Below are 21,688 nucleotides of genomic sequence, written 5' to 3'. Positions count from 1 at the left end.
GGTCCTTTAAACGATATTACGGTAGATAAGTCCCCTGAGCTGGATGGACTTTACCCCCAGAATACAGAGGGGAGCAAGGGAGGAAATTGCTGGGTCCTTAACTGACATCTTTGTGTCCTCATTGGGGACAGGTGATAGAACATAGAACAGTACAGCACAGAACAGGCCCTTCGGCCCTCGATGCTGTGCCGAGCAATGATCACCCCACTCAAACCCACGTAACCTGTATACCCGCAACCCAACAATCCCCCCATTAACCTTACACTACGGGCAATTTAGCATGGCCAATCCACCTAACCCGCACATCTTTGGACTGTGGGAGGAAACCGGAGCACCCGGAGGAAACCCACGCACACACAGGGAGGACGTGCAGACTCCACACAGACAGTGACCCAGCCGGGAATCGAACCTGGGACCCTGGAGCTGTGAAGCATTGATGCTAACCACCATGCTACCGTGAGGTCCTTAAAACTTACCTCCTTGACCAAGCTTTGGTTAACTGACCCAGTCTCTCCTTATGTGACTTGATGTTATAGTCAGAATTTAACACACAACCTTTCGGCCCATCTATTCCGTCTGCATCAACCACAAGCACGTATATTCAAATCCCCCTTTCCAGCACTTTGTCCCTAGCTTGTTTACTATGGTATTTGATGTGTTCGTCTAAATGCTTCGTAAATGTTGAAGGTTCCAGCATCTACCATCCTTTTGAGGAACAGACTCCACATTCCCACCACCCTCTGGGTGAAAATGTTTTTCCTCAAACCCCCTCTAAATCTATGTCCCTAGTTATTGACCCCTTTAATAAGGGGGAAGGTTCCGTGGGGGCCTCACGGTAGCATGGTGGTTAGCATCAATGCTTCACAGCTCCAGGGTCCCAGGTTCGATTCCCGGCTGGGTCACTGTCTGTGTGGAGTCTGCACGTCCTCCCCGTGTGTGCGTGGGTTTCCTCCGGGTGCTCCGGTTTCCTCCCACAGTCCAAAGATGTGCGGGTTAGGTGGATTGGTCATGCTAAATTGCCCGTAGTGTAAGGTTAATGGGGGGATTGTTGGGTTACGGGTATACGGGTTACGTGGGTTTAAGTAGGGTGATCATTGCTCGGCACAACATTGAGGGCCGAAGGGCCTGTTCTGTGCTGTACTGTTCTATGTTCTATGTTCCTTCCTATCTATGTCCTTCATAATTCTGTGTACCTCAATCAGGTCCCCCATCAGCCTTCTCTGCACCAAGGAAAACAACCACAGCCTAACCAGCCTCTTGTCGTAGCTGAAATGCTCCAGTCCAGCCAACATCCTGGTGATCCTCCTCTGCACTCTTTCTAGTGCAATCACATCCTTTCTATAGTGTGGTGATCAGAACTGCACACAGTACTCTAGCTGTGCGCTAATGAGTATTTTATGCAGCTCATATTTTTCTTTAAATTGCTTCTGTGAAGTGTCTAGGGAAGTTTTATTATGCTAAAGGCAAATAGAATTTAAAATGTGGGTATTGCATTCTGCCCCAAAGAAGATCATTTCTTTCATTAGATCAAAGCTGTGAGATCTTGAAACCGAAGTCATTTTAATTTCTATGAAATAGAGTCCACCAAATTTATTTTTTAAAACACATGCAAAGGAAAATAATAGTTATTCTCATCTATTTTGTTCTTATTAGTGTGCTCATTTTCATGCTGTAATTAATGTAGTTTGAAACGTAAAGTTTATGAAAGCGTTTTAGTATTCAAATTATACATACACTGTGGAAAGTGCCGGCAATCTTGTGATGTGTGGGGGGAAAAACTTTTTCACGCAGTGATTCGAATCTGGAATGCAATGTCTGGAAGTGTGGTGCAGGCAGATTTAATTGTGGCATTCAAGAAGGCATTAGATGGTTACTTGGATAGAAACAATGTACAGGAGTCTGGAGAAAGACAGGAGAATGGCGCTAATGGTACAAACACGAATGGGCCAAATGGCCTCCTCCTGTAATAATTCTGTGATTCTGTACATTTTATGTAAACTGCTTTATCCAAATTATTCAGTCTATATTTGAATCTTCAAAGTGCCATTGTTGGAACGTTTGTGCAGACTAACATTTTCAATACTGTGTCCTTTATAGGGATTGTGTACAGTGTAAAGCCTTTCAAAAAGGACCCAAAAAAGAAACCTGTGATCAGTGTGACTTTGAGGTAAAGCTGGTGAAAAAGCAGGCTGAGTTGCCACAACCAGGCGAAGTTCCATCAATTGCTCATTGTAAGGAGAAGGATGAGGATGACTGTTGGTTCTACTTTTCCTATTCCGTTAATGACCAGAATGTTCCAGAAGTTCATGTTACTGAAAACCCAGGTGAGAGTGGTGTGTTTGAAGCAGTGATGAGCCAAATTTCCCCCCAGCAGATACTGAACTGTTAAGTTGTGGTTCAATGTAGTGCTACATATTTTAAATTGGAAAAAAAATGCAAGAAACACACTGACGGTCATTCATCTTCTGAAAACAAAGCAAGTGTTTTACTTCCATTGGAATTGGGAAAGAAAGGCACAGTCCCTGTTCAGACTAGCCAGAACAAAAGAGGAAGGAGACAAATGTAGCCTGCATCAATCATTTTAGATCATTAGAAGAGTTGATAGCTGTTGACCACTTCTTAATCACGAGAGATATTTTGCCATTGTAAACACTTGAGAGCTAACAGTCCAGCTATGAAATGCTACTGGCAATAAAATAGGTGAGCAAAATAGCACGAGCAATTGTAAGAAACTGACAGCAAAGGACTTGTCAAATTTAATTTTTTTTTTAAATGAAACTTCTAGTCAAATAAAAATTTCAGTTGTTCGAAGCATACTACAGGTGAGTCAGCATATATAAGTACAAAAGACCTTTTGGTTGGATTTCTTGCACCAGAACAGATATGCCAAGAAAACAGTTGCTGCCATAGCTTCTAATGAAGAGGTAACGTTCTCTTGAGGAACTGTACTATGTGGAGAAAAATGTGAAAGGAATGTAGAATATCAGTTGGTGTAGGTATAAGTTTAAAATGAAGGATATTTTTAATGACTAAATTTCATACATTTCAAGGTCCTCATTCTTGTAAAAACTGGTCTGCTTCAATGTGGAACATGAATATACATTAACTGTTTGTATAATGCAAGCCAGGTTATAATCTTGCCAGAAGGGAATAGAATATTTAACGGCTCTGTGTAAGATGAGTTGCATGTCTAATCAATCTAATGTACCCTTAAGGCCGACATTAGCCCATATGTTATATCCGTTTGATTACATTCCCCAGGGATGTGAAATATTTTAAGAATGTGAACTAAATAATTCAAATGAAAACAATCAAAACATAACAGCTGGTAGAGTTGCTATGACCTTCATGCATTTTGACGGGTTCCATATTTCTCCATGCATCTAATTTAGTTGGTGGTGCTAACAACACAATGATGGGAGGGCTCTGATCTGATTCTGAAGAATAGTTATAATGGAGATTATCCCAAAGCCCATTAAAATCTAAAGTGGATTTTATTTAGTTATACGAAAGAATTCTGTATTCAAAGGAAATTTTTTTTGAAATGTAATTTTTAATATTTTCTTCTAGAATGTCCGCAAGCGCCTGACATAATTCCAATTGTAGCTGGTGTGGTTGCTGGTATTGTCTTGATAGGCCTTGCCTTGTTGCTGATATGGAAATTGCTGATGATCATTCATGACAGGAGGGAATTTGCAAAATTTGAAAAGGAGAAAATGAATGCCAAATGGGATACAGTAAGTATATTCATATTTAGAAAGAAAATAATCAAAAAAACAATTCAGTCATAGGCTGAACAAAATAACAAAGAATCCTATCCATGAAATTGAGCTTTTACCTTTTGTTACATAAGATTATGGTCTTGGAACCAGATTTTCAGATCCCATTGTTCAAAATGTAAATGACACCTTGTATGTTGCACCGAGCTAGTAGTAATGTGCTATCAGAAATATGTCATGTGGCAACAGGTCTGATTAAAAATGCCATGATATTTTCTGTTACTAATAAAAGTGAGGTTAGAATGTGTTAGGTGTTTGTCCAAAGAGAATACTATATGAATTAACAGCCATGAAATAATTCTTACAACACTAGTCGAGAGGGGAGATATATGATTTTTTTTCTCTATGGTTAGCTGTGTTCTGACATGCTGGAAGTGTCATTCCATTTTGGATCTCTTAATTTTTTTAAATTTAAAGTACCCCAATTCTTTATTTTCCAATTAAGGGGCAATTTAGCATGGCCAATCCACCTACCCTGCACATCTTTGGGTTGCGGTGCAAACTCCACACAGTGACACGGGGCCAGGATCGAACCCAGGTCCTTGGCGCCTTGAGGCAGCAGTGCCAGGGCCAGGATTGAACCCGAGTCCTCAGCGCCTTGAGGCAGCAGTGCTAACCACTGTGCCACCGAGCCGCCCTTGGATCTCTTGAATAAAGATATTGCAAGGACCCACATGGTAGACTGTTGTTTGCAACCTCGAATGTACGCTCCTTTCCACATTTGCCTAAATCCAAAAAGTGTTGCCAGAGTACTGGCTAGAAATCACACTACTCACCTCCCATAAGGTTGTAAAAGACAGTACTGGAATTTTAACAAATTAAAACCATGCCAACTTCCTTAATAGAGAACTAGTATGGTTCTTCTTCTAACAAGGAGTACTCTTCCCTTTGAATCATTGATCTATCACAGTTATTGGGAGTAGGGTGGAAGAATCCTAGACCCAGGTGATTGGGCTACCATTGCACGTTTCCATTAGAGAGCAAGGGTGGATAGTTATTAACACCATTGACCTTCCTGGTTCCAGTATTGGAGCTTGCCATTGAAGGTTGATTTTGAGCTTTGATTGCCAGTGTGTCACCTTGCAGCTATGTCAACCCCTTTTTCTCCCACTGTCAGTCTTTCTGAATAACTTGAAGTTAATGGAGGTGTCAGTAAAAGTAATGGAATAGATCATCCAAAACAACAACTATCAAGTATTTCACCGAGTTTTGTGGGGCATTTTTCAAGTGAGCCCTGCCTTTCCTTTCTCCTCCTCCCTTTTCCCTGTCATACAGAATTCTGAACTCAGCAGCATGAAGGTGAAGTTGTTTGGAAGTACAATGGTTGAATTTATCCTTTATATTCTCATTGTCCAAATTTTTCAATATAATTAGGTGATGTTGACCATTTGGGGCTGAATTTCCTCTCCATGATTATCAAATATGGCAGATTTGGGCAAGAACTGAGCAATGAGGCTATTTCTTTCTCCGTTATAGTTTGCTTCTAACTTGGCACTACCACAAATGAACATTAATTCTGTGAAAGTAAGGTCTTGGAATTGTTTGGTCTTATTTTAAAGCACACAATTCACAATTTGAGCAAAGAGTTGACTGTCAGAGCAAAAAGGAGCTTGTATCCTTTAGTGTAAAAGAATTACTGAAACAATCGTCTAAGCTTAGTAAATCTGTCTCTTCAAAGCCTTTAGACATTCCATCATTCACTTGCCATCATGAATCTCCTCTACATTCTGGACCAAAGCAAATCTCTACCGATGCCAACACCAAGGCAGTGATCTGTTTTTTAAAACAGCTGGTGCACATTGTGTCCTCAAACGCTCATGGTTGACTTCACTGAAACACTTCACACACTCGTGTTCCAATTATCAATGTGATCTGTTTAAAATTTCAGGTTGTGAGACAGATACCAGGCACAAGTTCAGATCTAGACTAGTTCTTTTAATTATTGTTAATTCTTCTTGTTTATATTTCTTCTCTCTGTAGCATGGAAATCCTATTTACAAGAGTCCTATAAACAAATTCAAGAATCCAAATTACGGGCGCAAAGTTGCTTCTCTCTAAATCTGTTTGTATTATCTTCTCTTCTTGCATGTTTTTCTCATCTTTACTCTTCTGCTTGTGCCTATTTAACAAGTTGCAGCAACTGAAGACTTGCCCTTTAAACAGCTTCAAATCTTTATAAGGGAAAATATGTAATTTACTGTACTTAGTATTTTCAGTTGGTGCTGTGCATTTGACATATTTAATTACATCAATCATGTGGAGAAGGGTCAAATGTATTAATCAACAATGTAGGGAAATCTCAACAAATTTCACCCTGATGCATACCCAATATAGGAACAAGTAACACGCTTACTTTATATTTTGTTGGAAATGGCGAGTTTTCATTCAAAATCCTTGTGTAAGAGCATGGGCAGTGTCCATTACTAACTCTGAGCTTTTGTATGGCTTTTGAACAAAAATTCATAGCTCAAGCTTTTTTAGTAATTAGTCCTTTTGGTGATGTCTTTTTTTGATATTTTATAATATAACTAGAGTATGTTATTTACTACAATGTGTGACAATTAGTGAATTCCAAATCTCACAGGATATCTGCAATAACAGGACTCCTTTGCTGATAAACAAAAAATAATTGGTCTTCATGTGGACTTAGCCCATTCTAGAACAGAAGGCCAGTCATGTACACCATCCAAAATCCAGTGATTCTATTTTAATATGAGACATGTAACATTAAAATTAGAATGTGCTATGTTGTGTAGTGTTCGGGCCGGAAAGTGGAGCTGAGTCCACAAAAGATCAGCCATGATCTCATTGAATGGCGGAGCAGGCTCGAGGGGCCAGATGGCCTACTCCTGCTCCTAGTTCTTATGTTCTTATAACATATTACAATAGTGAGTAGGAAGGTTTCTTTGAGCCCCTGCTCAAGAGATCAGAGTACAAGTCATTCTGGATTTTTCTCTGATAAAGGGAGATGAGATATGAAAAAAAATTTGCACTCTACCCTACAGCAGGTTATTGCTTTCCAAGCAGCCATCTTGAGTGCAATATCGCTGGACTCGGGAACTTGCTATACCTTAGGGACATTTGACTTGGACAAAACTGAACAAGGAGTGGACAGGGATATTTTTAATTCCTTCAAAGTCCAAGATTGAAAGTTTTAACTTCTATTCTCATAGAATAGAATCTCTACAGTGCAGAAGGAGGTCATTCAGCCCATCGAGTCTACAGCAACACTCTGAAAAGGCAACCTACCTAGGTCCACACCCCCACCCTATTCCTGTAACCCCATAACCCCGCCTAACCTTTTGGACACTAAGGGACAATTTAAAATGACCAATCCACCTAACCTACGCATCTTTGGACTGTGGGAAGAAACCAGAATACCCGGAGGAAACCTGCACAGGGAGAATGTGCAAACTCCACAAAGTCACCCAAGGTTGGAATTGAATCCAGGTCGCTGGCGCTGTGAGGCAGCAGTGCTTGCCACCGTCTGCCCATCTATTTAAAGATGCAACTTACACCAGAATTGGTAGTGGTATGAGTTTTGGTGTTGGCATAGTATTCAATGAGCAGTTTGAGAGTGGGACTGCAATCTTTCAGTGTGCCTGTGCCTAATTGTTAATGTAAATTCTGTGTGCTGCTAGAAATGCCCCAATTATCACATGTACCGAGTTGCCATGAGAAAGTTGTGGGTCTTGGGTTGCTGCAGTCCCTATAGTGATGATGCTTCAACAATAGTGTTAGGTAATTCTTGGATGTGGACCCAGTGACAATGGACGAATGGCAACATGTCGAGGTCTGGATGTTTTGTGACTTGGTGCTGATGCACCTGTGTCATTGCTGTTCTTCCTCTTTGGCAAACTAAGTCACGGGAGAGGAGGTAATTACTGATTTGCTGCAAACGCTACATGAAAGTAACTTGTACGTCATGAATTTAATTTTAATTAATCTACACAGCACTATTTTTAAGAATGTGGAATCATATAACTTTTAAGGACTGTACTACCATTTAAATAGGTCTCTTTGCATTCATTATAGCAAAAAAATGCTTTCAGTTTTTCAATGTACAAGATTCCAATCACACATTTTCAAAAATCTCATTATTTGTAACTGTCCAATCCTGTCTTCCCACTTCCTCTCTCCACCCAATAAATTAGTACTTGTTGCTGGAGAAAATAGGATATAATAATTTTAACTCTGATCCTTTTCCAGGAAAGACTGACTGCAGACGTATGTGCTTTCAATTTAAGATTTTAAGATTTTCTTCATTACCAGCGTTCGCCTTATTCTGAACCTCCTCCATCCTCATCTCTAGGGGTAGTGTATTGTAGATGGTTAGAGAACTGGTTGGCAGACAGGAAACAAAGAGTAGGAATTAATGGATCTTTTAAAAATTGGCAGGCAGTGACTAGTGAGGTACCAGTGCTAGGACCCCAGGTATTCACAATATATTGATGATTTAGAAAAAAAATAATATCTCCAAATTTGCAAATTACACCAAGTTGGGTGGGAGGGTGAGCTTGAGGAGGATACATAACTCCTTCAGTGTGATTTGGACAAGTTGAGTGAGTGGACAAATGAATGGCAGATGCAGTATAATTTGGTAGCAAAAACAAGAAGGCAGACTATTATCTGAATGGCCAAACATTATGAGAGGGGAATGTGAAATGTGACCTGGGTGTCCTCGTACACCAATCACTGAAGGTAAGCATGCAGGTACAGCAGGTGGTAAAGAAGGCACATGTTATGATGGCCTTCATTGAGAGATAATTTGAGTACAGGAGACGGGATGTCTTGCTGCAATTATACAGGCCTTGGTGAGGTCACACCTGGAAAATTGTGTACAGTTTTGGTCTCCTTACCTGAGGAAAGATGCTCTTGCTATAGAGAGAGCGTAGGGAAGGTTTACCTGACTGATTCCTGGGATGGGAGGACTGGTGTATGAGGAGAGATTGAATTGGTTAGGATTGGATTCGCAGAGCAGCACGGTGGCGCAAGTGGTTAGCACAGTTGCCTCACGGCGCCGAGGTCCCAGGTTCGATCCCAGCTCTGGGTCAAGGTCCGTGTGGAGTTTGCACATTCGCCCCGTGTTTGCGTGGGTTTCGCCCCAACAACCCAAAAGATGTGCAGGATAGGTGGATTGGCCACGCTAAATTGCCCCTTAATTGGAAAAAAAATGAATTGGATACTCTAAATTTATATTCAAAAAAAGGATTGGATTCGCTGGAGTTCAGAAGAATGAGGGGGGAAACCTCCTAGAAACCTATAAAATACTGACAGGGTAGATGCAGGAGAAAGTTCCTGATGGTGGGTGTATCCAGAACCAGGGGTCACAGTCTGAGGATATGGGGTTTAGGACAGAGATGAGGAGAAATGTTTTCTCCCAGAGAGTGGTGGGCCTGTGGAACTCGTTACCAGAGGAAGTAGTTGAAGCCAAAATATTGATGTTTTCACGAGCAGTTTGATTTGGCACTTGAGGTGAAGGGGACTGGGGGGAAGCAGGATTAGGCTATTGAATTAGATGATCAACCATATAATGTATGGCGGAGCAGACTCGAAGGGTCGAATGGTCTCCTCTTATTTCCTATGTTTCTATGAGTGAATAAAGCTTTTGGACCTTTGCTCCCAAGATAGAGACCATCTGCTCATCTAGCTCCAGTGCTAACTTTTCTTTAAATTAAAGCTCCCTTAGATCCACCTTCTCAACCCCATTCTTTCTTTTCTCTTGACCTTTCACCTTGTCCTCACCTTATTCATGATTGTTGACGTTGTAAATAGTACCATTGTCCTATTATAGTCTCTTTCCATATGAAACGCCCTTCATCACCCCATTTTCAAAAAGCCCCTCCAACCTCTGTCTTCACAAACGTAACATAGCAAGCAGCAACTGTACTACATCATTTGGTCCTTCAAACCTGCACTCCCATTCAATGATGTCATGGCTGATCTGATTGTGGCCTTAATTCCACTTGCCTGCCTGCCTATAATCCTTTGACTTCACTGTAAATCCAAAATCCATCCAACTCAACTTGAATGTATTCAATGACCTAGTTTCCACTGTTTTTAAGGGAAGAGCCTTCCCCAGATTAATGGACCTCCTGAATAAATTCCTATTCATCTTCAATGTTAGCTATTATTTTGAAACTGTGCACCCGTGTTCTAAATTCCTCAAGGTGAAGTATCCTCTCATTATGTTAAGAACATAAGAACATAAGAAGTAGGAGTAAGCTCCCATCTTCTTTTAAATCACTCTTCTGAAGTCCATGAAGATGTTACCATCTGTCCTTCAGCTTCCTCTTTGAATTGCTCCAATCAGTTTTCTGTCCTTCCATAACACTGAAGTGACCCTAATGACATTTTCTGTGACCGTGTGACCATGGTATATTCTATTTTCATTCTCTTCGACTTGCAGCCTTCAAAATGGTTAATTATTTCATCCCCTTCAACATCTTACCTCTGGTGTCCAGCTCAGTTGGACTACCCTTGCTTGGTCCCACTGTTTTCTATCAAACTGTAGCCAAAACAGCCCCAGCAATTACTTTTCAGCCTTGCATCCAGATTCTACCAAGACCCTATCCTCAATCCCCGTCTCCCCATCTGCAAGTTATTCCTTGGCATCATAACATGCAGAAATGGGAAAAAGGTTCTTAATGCAGGGTTAGGTCTAGAATGCATTGCCTGAATGTATGGTAGAGGTAAGCTCAATTAAACCATTCAAAAGGAAACTAAATTGATATCTGAGAAGGGAAGAATATTCAGGGTTGTATGGAGAAGGCAAGGAAATGGCACTAACCGAATTGTTCATTCAGAATGCTGGTGCAGACAATGGGCCAAATGGTGGAATCTTGAAACTGTAACAATTCTGAGATAGAAACTTTCACAAGTGCATATTGACACCTTGCTCAGCCTCCGCAGTGGCAGGCTGCTTGTTCGACATCCTGTCTGAGGTCAGCTATAATTTCCCCTTCTAAACATTTGGAATATCAAAACTCCTTGCCTTCATCCTGAACTTCAACTCCAAAACCTCATCAACCACTCCATTCACTTTACCAGCCACTATTCTTAGCTGATCCAGACAATTTGCAGTTTCAGCATTCTGTTGTACTGTGAATTGAGCGCCCACCTCCATATTTTCTCTGTTACAAAGATTGCTGACTTCAACCTTTGCCTCTATCAGTCCATCTAAAACCTTATTGCATACTCTTGTCACTTCCTCATTAGACTGTTTCCTCGCTTTACTGACTGACTTTGCATCCTCCACAAGTTTCAACTCATTCAAAACTCAGTTGAAGTATTCACATTTATTTAGTGCCTTTTGTTACCTCTGGGCATCACAAAATGTCTTGCAGCAGATTAAGTACTTATGAAGTGTAGTTTACTCCTATCTTGAACAAGGCCCTTTTTACCCATTACACCTGCGCGCACTAATGTATGTTGGATTCTAGTCACCAATGTCTCCGATTTTAAAATTTACAATCTTTATAGCCTCTCCTTTCTCTACCTCTTAACCTCTCACATCCTCACCTCGAATGCTGTATTTCTCTGACTCGATGCCTCCTCTCACCTTGCCCCTCACCCACAATTGGTCGTTGTGCAACTTGGGCCGATGCTTTAGCATTCCCTTCGTACAGCTCTCTGCATCCCTCTTTTCCTTTGATTCCCCTTACATTTCTCTGATTGAACTTTTGGTCACCGCTCTTAATGGCTGGGCAATTGTTTTTTGTAATTTTACCTCTTCGAAATAATTCTCTATTAATAGTGTGGTGTAGATGCAAACTGGTAGCATATACTATCAGTACAAACTGTCTGTACTAATCATCATATCTCCTAATACTTTATGAACCTGGGATGTTGAGATCCTGCATTTAATTCCTGGCTCGAACTTGCTTTTAAAATGTATGACTTTACATAGAAAGCTAACTCTTTTTTTGTGAAATAAAGTTAATTCAGTTGTGTGAAATAATCAAACTTTGCATGTAATTTTGTTTAAATTTGTATCGTGTGTGTATATTTTGGTTTTGAAATGTTACTTTTAAAAATTGCATTACTTCAGGAAGGCATAATTTGTATCTCTGGAAATCTGTTTGGAATCTAATTTATCTGAAATCAATGTAACATGATGGCTGAATTGCCAAGACGTTTATTTCCTCATCCTAGCAAGTCTTGGAAGCCACACAATAGAAACTCTCTTCTGCCAGTTATGGGGGGTGGGGATGGTGTGAGAAGGTGGCAGTTGGTCAACAAAATAATTTCCTTCTCTGATCCAGAATATTAATTCTGCTTAAATTGGTGGTCCTGCAGGCATCATATGAATGGAATTGATGTGCCTGATACCCCCAGAGTACCAGTATATGATTCTACCATTCCAAAAAATACCAGTCAGTCTGCTCTAAATAGGAGTATATGTGACATCCAAGAAATTGAGAATGTCTGCTCCCGTTTATATCAATACTTAACACTGTCTGATTTCCAGTCTGAAATTTTTGAGGGACTTGAGGAAATTGAATTCTACTTCCTTCTCTCCAAACTATCTGGTTTACTTTAAAGCTAATTGAATTTTAGACTTTTATAATGTTTGGGCATCCAAGTGTAAAAAGTCAGTGTTCACTTGGAGGGGACAGGAGCAATCAAGTGGGATGAACTATAACTGATTATCAATCATAGTTTTATCACATGGATGGAAGGTTGAGAGGCAATATGGAATCAATGGTACAGAAGGAAGCTATTCAGCCCATTATGTCTTTTTATAAGAGCTGCTCTTTCCCCTTAACTCGACAATAATATTAATTCCCATGTATGGGAGGCATTGGTAAAGTGGTAATGTTACCAGAGACCCAGACTAGTGCTCTGGGGACACTGGTTTAAATTCTAAATCCCATGACAGCTGGTGGAATTTAATTCAAATTTTAAAAATCTGGAAATGAGTGCTAGTCTCAGTAATCATTGATTACTGGTTTAATCATTGATTTATCACCTTGTTTACAAATGTCATTTTGGGAAGGAAATCTGCCATTACCTGGTCAGGAATATATCTGATTACACACAGCAATGTGGTTGACTCTTAACCCCCTGAAATGTCCTAGCCCACCACTTGGTTACACCAAACCTGGACGGCACGGTAGCACAATGCACTGTTGCTTCACAGCTCCAGGGTTCCAGGTTTGATTCCCGGCTTGGGTCACTGTCTGTGCGGACTCTGCACATTCTCCCCCTGTCTGCGTGGGTTTCCTCTGGATGCGCCGGTTTCCTCCCACAGTCCAAAGATGTGCAGGTTAGGTGGATTGGCCATGCTAAACTGCCCTTAGTGTCCAAAAAAAAAGGTTAGATGTGGTTATAGAATCGTAGAATTTACAGTGCAAAAGGAGGCCATTCGTACCAATCGAGTCTGCACCGGCCCTTGGAAAGAGTTACAGGGATAGGGTGGGGGTGTGGTCTTAGGTAGGGTGATCTTTCCATGGGTGGTGCAGAGTCGATGGGTCGAATGGCCTCCTGCACTGTAAATTCTGTGTAAATTTTGTTACAGGTACCAGATTGCAACAGTCCATCCTCACCACCTTATGGGCAATTAGGGATGGGTAACAAATGCCTTGCTAGTGATGTCTGCATCACATGATAAGGTGGAAACAAAACAAACAATAATAAAGGACGTGGGACAATGAAGAACTCTCTTCTCGGGCAGTCTGGAGCAAAATGGCCTAATCTCTCAGCAGTTCAATCCAAGAACTCATCTTCATGCAAAGGATTATAAGAGAAATTCACTGCCCCAAACGACACTCGATAGAAAGGCATTTGTTAGTCAAGTCAGGAAATTGGGAGGAACTCTATGCGGCTGCTGCATTCAAAACAGACATTTTTTAAAAGCTGAAAGACCTTTTTTCTTCATGCATTGCTGGAAAAATGTTGACGCAAAACACTCAGTAGTATACAAGACAGACTAAATGTCTTTTGGATGCTTGAAGAAATCTTTTTTTCCCCATAATGATTATGCTATCTTGCTGGTTTCCCAGTTATTGAAATTTGAGCCTTTTCCCTACCAAATCTTCCACAGATCTGTAGGTCTAGGGTATTAAAAGAACTTTTGTGCTGACATTTCTTCAATTTAGATTTTGAGAGATTGATGTTTCAGTTAATTCTTTCATCCTTCCACAGTGAAATCAAATGTTCTCCTCTCACAATGGGTAGCATGGTGGTTAGCATAAATGCTTCACAGCTCCAGGGTCCCAGGTTCGATTCCCGCCTGGGTCACTGTCTGTGCGGAGTCTGCACGTCCTTTCCGTGTGTGCGTGGGTTTCCTCCGCGTGCTCCGGTTTCCTCCCACAGTCCAAAGATGTGCGGGTTAGGTGGATTGGCCATGCTAAATTGCCCGTAGTGTCCTAAAAGTAAGGTTAAGGGGGGGGTTGTTGCGTTACGGGTATAGGGTGGAATCGTGGGTTTGAGTAGGGTGATCATTGCTCGGCACAACATCGAGGGCCGAAGGGCCTGTTCTGTGTTGTACTGTTCTATGACTATGTTCTATAAACCTTGAATGTAGTGTAAATGTTAATCAATGCAAGTCTCAGCAGAATAAACGATGGGGTAGTGTTGAAGTGGAAATCGCTCATCTTGGGAAGACCCTCCGGATCGAGGGTGACTCATTTCCATTCTGCTTTAATTGTTTCCGAGATGGCTATAACATGCCATAGGTTTGTAGGGAGATGTGGGGAAAGGAATAATCCTTTGCATAAAGATGAGTTCTTGGATTGAACTGCTGAGAGATTAGGTCATTTTGTTCCAGACTGCCCGAGAACAGGGTTCTTCATTATCCTACATCCTTTATTATTGTTTGGTTTTTGCACTGAGTGCTGAATTTGGTGCATTTGAGTGCCATAGTGAGAGTTTGGTGACTGAGGGAGAATAAGGGTTCATTTTTATCTAAAGTATAGTCTTTCTTTTATTTAGTTAATTAACTTAAAAGTTGCTGTTTGGTTTAGAAGAAGGTGAATTTTCAATCAGCTTTAAACAAAGGTTCTACTTATAGGTACTTGCAGCTGGAGCTTGTTAATTAGTTAATTGGATTAGGCCTGTTTCAGAGGCTAGATTCACAGTATAAAAGGGATCCAGCTACAGTGCAGACTTTGTTTCCACAGACTTTGTTTGCATTGAGTGCTGAACTTGGGTGTATTTGAGTGCTATAGTGAGAGTTTGGTGACTGAGGCAGTTAGGTGAGGAGGGAGCAAGGTGCTCCTTTCATTTCATTTCCGCAAAGAGCGAGAAGGGAGCCAGGAGTTTACAGAGAGTGCAGCTGACTAGAAGCAGAGTCGGAGGGCAGAGGTCCAGTTGGTCCACAGGGCAGCTATATTCTGTAAGGTAAGAGGGGATGGAGGCTAGGGCAGTTACATGCTCCTCCTGTAGGATGTGGGTGGTGAGGGATACCACTGGTGTTCCCGCTGACTATACCTGTGGGAAGTGCACCCAACTCCAGCTCCTCAGTGACCGTGTTAGGGAACTGGAGCTGGATGAACTTTGGATCATCCGGGAGGCAGAGGGGGTTAGAGAGAAGAGTTACAGGGAGGTAGCCACACCCAAGGTACAGGACAAGAGTAGCTGGGTTACAGTCAGGGGAAAGAAAACAAACAGGCAGACAGTGCAGGAATCCCAACAACCGTAACCCAACAACCCCCCCTTAACCTTACATTTTAGGACACTACAGGCAATTTAGCATGGCCAATCCACCTAACCCGCACATCTTTGGACTGTGGGAGGAAACCGGAGCACCCGGAGGAAACCCACGCACACACGGGGAGGACGTGCAGACTCCGCACAGACAGTGACCCAGCCGGGAATCGAACCTGGGACCCTGGAGCTGTGAAGCATTTATGCTAACCACCATGCTACCATGCTGCCCATTGGATATATCCAAGGATTCTATGGGTAACGAGATGAAATTGCAGAGCAATTATCTTTTCGTCCTCACTGTCAACAGGGGTGGTACCAGGGGATTGGAGAGTGGTGAATGTCGTGCCCCGTTCAAAAAAGGGAATAGGGATAACCCTGGGAATTACAGGCCAGTTAGTCTTACTTCGGTGGTGGGCAAAGTAATAGAAAGGGTACTGAGGGATAGGATTTCTGAGCATCTGGAAAGACACTGCTTGATTAGGAATAGTCAGCACGGATTTGTGAGGGGTAGGTCTTGCCTTACAAGTCTTATTGAATTTTTTGAGGAGGTGACCAAGCACATGGATGAAGATAAAGCAGTGGATTTAATGTACATGGCATTTGATAAGGTTCCCCATGGTAGGTTTGTGTAGAAAGTAAGGAGGCATGGGATAGTGGGGAATTTGGCCAGTTGGATAACGAACTGGCTAACCGATAGAAGACAGAGAGTGGTGGTGGTTGGCAAATATTCAGCCTGGAGCCCAGTTACCAGTGGCGTACCGCAAAGATCAGTTCTGGGGCCTCTGCTGTTTATGATTTTCATTAATGACTTGGATGAGGGAGTTGAAGGGTGGGTCAGTAAACTTTCAGACGATAAGAAAATTGGAGGAGTTGTGGATAGTGAGGAGGGCTGTTGTCGGCTGCAAAGAGACATAGATAGGATGCAGAGCTCGGCTGAGAAGTGGCAGATGGAGTTTAACCCTGGCAAGTGTGAGGTTGTCCATTTTGGAAGGACAAATAGGAATGCGGAATACAGGGTTAATGGTAGGGTACTTGGCAATGTGGAGGAGCAGAGAGATCGTGGTGTCTATGTTCATAGATCTTTGAAAGTTGCCAATCAAGTGGATAGAGCTGTGAAGAAGACCTATGGTGTGCTGGCGTTCATTTGCAGAGGGATTGAATTTAAGAGCCGTGAGGTGATGATGCAGCTATACAAAACCTTGGTGCGGCCACATTTGGCGACTGTGTGCAGTTCTGGTCGCCTCATTTTAGGAAGGATGTGGAAGCTTTGGAAAAGATGCAAAGGAGATTTACCAGGATGTTGCCTGGAATGGAGAGTAGGTCTTATGAGGAAGGGTTGAGAGTGCTAGGCCTTTTCTCATTAGAACGGAGAAGGATGAGGGGCGACTTGATAGAGGTTTATAAGATGATCAGGGGGGATAGAGTAGACAGTCAGAGAATTTTTCCCTGGGTGGAACAAACCATTACAAGGGGACATAAATTTAAGGTGAATGGTGGAAGATATTGGGGGGAATTTCAGAGGTAGGTTCTTTACCCAGAGAGTAGTGGGGGCATAGAATGCACTGCCTGTAGAATTGTTGAGTCGGAAACATTAGGGACCTTCAAGCGGCTATTGAATAGGTACATGGATTAAGGTAGAATAATGGAGTGTAGATTAATTTGTTCTTAAGGGCAGCACGGTAACATTGTGGATAGCACAATTGCTTCACAGCTCCAGGGTCCCAGGTTCGATTCCAGCTTGGGTCACTGTCTGTGCGGAGTCTGCACATCCTCCCCGTCTGTGTGTGGGTTTCCTCCGGGTGCTCCGGTTTCCTCCCACAGTCCAAAGATGTGCAGGTTAGGTGGATTGGCCATGATAAATTGCTCTTGGTGTCCAAAATTGCCCTTAGTGTTGGGTGAGGTTACTAGGTTATGGGGAGAGGGTGGAGGTGTTGACCTTGGGTAGGGTGCTCTTTCCAAGAGCCGGTGCAGACTCGATGGGCTGAATGGCCTCCTTCTGCACTGTAAATTCTATGATCTATGATTAATCTAGGACAAAGGTTCGGCACGACATCGTGGGCCAAAGGGCCTGTTCTGAGCTGTATTTTTCTATGTTCTATGAATATTATTAGTGCTTGCCGAAACCATTTTAATTTCATTAACTCAAACTCCCAAATTTCTCCTTTGCGAAGCCAGAAGGATTTTATGCCAGAAGGATAATCATGCAATGTATTTCTGTCTGTAAATTGATGAAATTCCCCTGTGATTCACTGCAAGATGATACAAATACAATGTTTTGTTGTTTATCTGGTAAAGTAATGATACAATACGACTCTTTCATTAAAGACTATGTGGAGCATTCAATATATCAGTAAATCTTTTAAATGAAATGGGGCACTTGTCACATTTAGCTTGTTTTGTTACATTTCAAAATCCAAAATTAATTTTTGACGTTTTTCCTCGCAGGGTGAAAATCCAATCTACAAGAGTGCTGTGACGACTATTGTCAACCCAAAGTATGAGGGAAAATGATGGATTCTATGCAATTTTTGTGGGTGTTCCTTTTTATTTTATTAAAACTATGGATAATGGGGTTTGGGGGTTATTTTTTGGGTTTTTTTTTTGTAGTCACAAAATAGCTTTGGATCACATTGCAGTGATTTACTAACCAATAATGTAAGTTTTTCTATGCAGATTTTGAAATGTGTACATTGTGTAAAGAAAGATTGGTTGCTTTTTTTTAAAGTTTTAATTTGAGGAGGGTGGGAAGCCAGCTTTAGAATGGAATATGATTGTTTCGGTGATATACAGCTTAGTTTTTATTTTAATATTTTCTCTCGGATTTTGGCTTTCCAAAGTTCTTATGTAAATTGTCTCAAAGTATTTTAAACCAGGCAAAACACTTGAAAATGGCATAAGCATCACCCTCATTAAATGTGCCAAAGAGAATGATTTGGATTCATTTCTACAGTCAGTTACACACAACTTGTGAGATTTCTGTAGATGTCCAAAATAAATCTCTATTTTTTGGTAATCATGAAAAACAGTGCATTTGTCTGGCTGTCATACTGCGACTTATAAAACACACCTGCATTCTCTGTGCAGTCTGTTGAGCACCCTTCTGACTCGGGCAATTCAGCAAAAATACAGGCTGTTTATTTTTGAAGCATTATACTGTTGTGTTAAACGTGTAGCAGAAAATATATTTGGCATTATGCATACACTACGCTGCCAAATGTGGACAACTTTATTTAAAATTGTAAATGGCTTTGCCAAATCATGACAGATCAAACTTAGTTTTTTTGAAATAAGATGCAAGCCTTTGTTGGTATGTAATTTTGCAGACTTTTAATGTAAGTATTTTTCTGCAACCACTAGTCTTCTATTTTTTTTATCAGCACACATGGCCATCACTTCCATTTCTAAGCAGGTTCTCTTAGATCTGTCCAAAAACTCAAAAGGCCTTTATGGTTAGTAGCTATTAGTACTAATAAGGTGCAAGCAAATGGAACTTCAATACATATGAAACACAGCTGTTCGCTTTCATTCTGTCCCATGTTGTGACCTACTTCACTTCCATCACGTTCTTGATTTAAAGTGCCTTTTATTTTAAGTGTTTTCACTATTTCAATACACTTTAATTGAGTTATTTATTAAATAAATGACTTTATAAAAATATTGATGCTTGTCTAAGTATTTTGCCATATTTATTTTGTTTCTTCAGTTTGCTGTTGTATGTAAATGTATGTGTTATTAAAATGGGTCAGGGAACATTTGAGCTTTTGTCGAAGAAATTGATCATTTTCCTGCTTGAGAGGAAACAGCTATTTCAAGTATAATTGGTTTTTCAAACCTCCTTCCATGGCTCATGTTTCCGTTTTTAAAAAAATAATTTTTATTCAAATTTTCACAAAATATCAATAACAGAAAACACTAAGAACAGAAAGAACAACCCCCCCCCCCCCCCCAATGTATACAAAAAAGATGAGATAAATTAACACCCGTCATTAGCAATGAACAAATATACACGTCCCTTCAGCCCAAAACAAAGAGACCTCTTTCTCCCCTGTATCAGCCCAAGCCTCACACAAGAAGAGGAGGAGTTCACCCTTCCTAGGGCGTCCGCCCACGTCCCCTCCTCAATCTCCTCACCCAGCCCCTCCTCCCATTTACCCTTCAGCTCCTCCACCGAGGCCTCATCTACCTCCTGCATCACTTGGTACGATGCCGAGATCCTCCCCTCTCCAACCCACACCCCCGAGAGCACCCTGTCCTGGACCCCACGCGGCGGCAGCAGAGGGAACTCCACCACCTGCCGCCTGACAAACGCCCTTACCTGCATGTACCTAAAGGTGTTCCCCGGGAGGGAGCCCAAACTTTCCTTCCAGCTCACCCAGGCTTGCAAACTTCCTGTCTACAAACGGGTCCCTCAACCTCCTAACACCTGCCCTGTGCCAACTCAGGAACCCGCCATCAATTCTCCCCGGGACAAACCGGTGGTTCCCCCATATCGGGGACCCCATCGTGGCTCACGTTTCCATTGCCCACCCCTGAGCATATGTGAACATAGCAAAAAGTGTGGATTGTGCAAATTAGGAGCAGGAGAAGATCATTCGACCATTGAGCCTGCTCTGCTATTTGATAAGATCATGGCTGATCTGATTGTGGCCTCTACTTTCCTGTCTGCTTTGACTCCCTTGTCAGTCTATATAACTTAGTCTTAAATATTGAATGACCCTGCCTCCACTGCTCTCTGGGAAAGACAAGGTCACAGACTGAGGAGTCTGAGAGAAAAATATCTCCCATGTTAATTAGGAGACCTGTTATTTTTTAAACTGTACCCCTTTATTTTGGTCTTTCTCACAAGGGAATGCGACCTTTCGGCATCCACTCTGAAGACCCCTTTTAATATATTTTCACAAAATCACCTCTCATTCATCTAAACTCCAGTGGATACAAGCTCAATTTATAGAATCTCTACAGTGCAGAAAGAGGCCATTTGGCATATCAAATCTGCACCGACCCTTGGAAAGAGCACCCTAGCTAGGCTCCCGAGCCTATCCCAGTAACCCCACCTAACCTTTTGGACACTCGGGGGCAATTTAACAAGGCCAATCTACCTAACCTGCACGTCTTTGGACTGGGGGAGGAAATCGGAGCACCTGGAGGAAACCCATACAGACACTGGGAGTCACCCGAGGCTGGAATTGAACCTGGGTCCCTGGCTGTATGAGGCAGCAGTGCTAACCACCATGCCGCCCTGTCCAACTTTTTCACAGAAGACAATCGAGGAATCTCCAGGGAGTGGAGCCAGAGGAGTAGAGATTTGGAGCTGTCAGTATAAAAACCTTACCTCAGGGATTCACAGCTTAGTCTCCAGGCAGTGGACCCAGAGGGTTGGAGTATCAGAGCTGTAAGTACAAAACCCTTACCTCGGATTTCTGCTGAAAAAAAAGCATTGATGTCACAAGAATGCTGTGACCTTATTGGCAGGTAGGGAATTTGCACTAAACTTTTTTTTTTAAATGAAAAATGAATTAATTAACTAAGTAGAGATGGCTGGACAGGCGATGTGCTGTAGCTGCATGATGTTGGAGCGAGTAGATCCCATTGAGAGCTGCAGTGACCACATCTGTAGCAAGTGTTTTCAGCTCAAGGAATTTCAGCTCCAGAGTTTTTTTTAAATTTAAGAGTACCCAATTATCTTTTCCAATTAAGGGGCAATTTAGCGTGGCCAATCCACCTATCCTGCACATCTTTTGGGTTGTGGGGGTGAAACCCACGCAGAAACGGGGAGAATGTGCAAACTCCTCACGGACAGTGACCCAGAGCCGGGATCGAACCTGGGTCCTCAGCGCCGCAGGCAGCAATGTTAACCACTGTGCCACCGTGCTGCCCTTCAGCTCAGAATTGATGAGTCTGAGCTTCGAACACGTGGCAAATCCAGGAAGGGGAAGAGTTACCTAAACACTTTGTTTCAGAAGGCAGTCACTCCCTGTAGATTAAGTACCTCAAATTCAGCCAATGGTCAGGGACAGCAGGATGTGACTGCGAGTGAGGCAGGTCAATGGATCCTAAAGTCAGAAATGGAGGAGCCCACAGCTCTTGACCTTGTCCAAAAGGTGTGAAGTACTTGCTCCCTGTGTGGATAAGGCCAAGGACTGTAGGGAGGATGAGCTAGTTGAAATGAAATTAAAATCACTTATTGTCACAAGTAGGCTTCAAATGTACTGTGAAAAGCCCCTGGTCGCCACATTCCGGCGCCTGTTTGGGGAGGC

The 21,688-nt window shown here is 42.0% G+C and overlaps 1 protein-coding gene across 3 annotated transcripts in view; it reads left to right on the top strand.

Moving 5' to 3' along the window:
- The window catches only part of LOC119966494 (integrin beta-1-like), a 130,661-nt gene extending 111,573 nt beyond the window's left edge, over positions 1–19,088 (top strand). The window contains exons 14-17 of one of the 3 annotated variants that reach the window (XM_038798273.1): positions 2,098–2,324; positions 3,571–3,737; positions 5,760–5,841; positions 17,877–19,088. In XM_038798273.1, the coding sequence (XP_038654201.1) occupies positions 2,098–2,324; positions 3,571–3,737; positions 5,760–5,837 (472 nt within the window). In that variant the 3' untranslated portion in view covers positions 5,838–5,841; positions 17,877–19,088. Of the gene's footprint in view, positions 1–2,097; positions 2,325–3,570; positions 3,738–5,759; positions 5,842–17,876 lie in introns of those variants that run through there. The other 2 variants (XM_038798275.1, XM_038798274.1) reach the window with 2 other exon arrangements.
- The last annotated feature ends 2,600 nt before the right edge of the window (positions 19,089–21,688 follow it).

The sequence above is a fragment of the Scyliorhinus canicula genome, chromosome 5, assembly GCF_902713615.1.
Source record: "Scyliorhinus canicula chromosome 5, sScyCan1.1, whole genome shotgun sequence".
Lineage (NCBI taxonomy): Eukaryota > Metazoa > Chordata > Chondrichthyes > Carcharhiniformes > Scyliorhinidae > Scyliorhinus > Scyliorhinus canicula.
The sequence above is the reverse complement of the archived record's forward strand: the minus strand, read 5'-3'. Positions and strand labels throughout refer to the sequence as shown.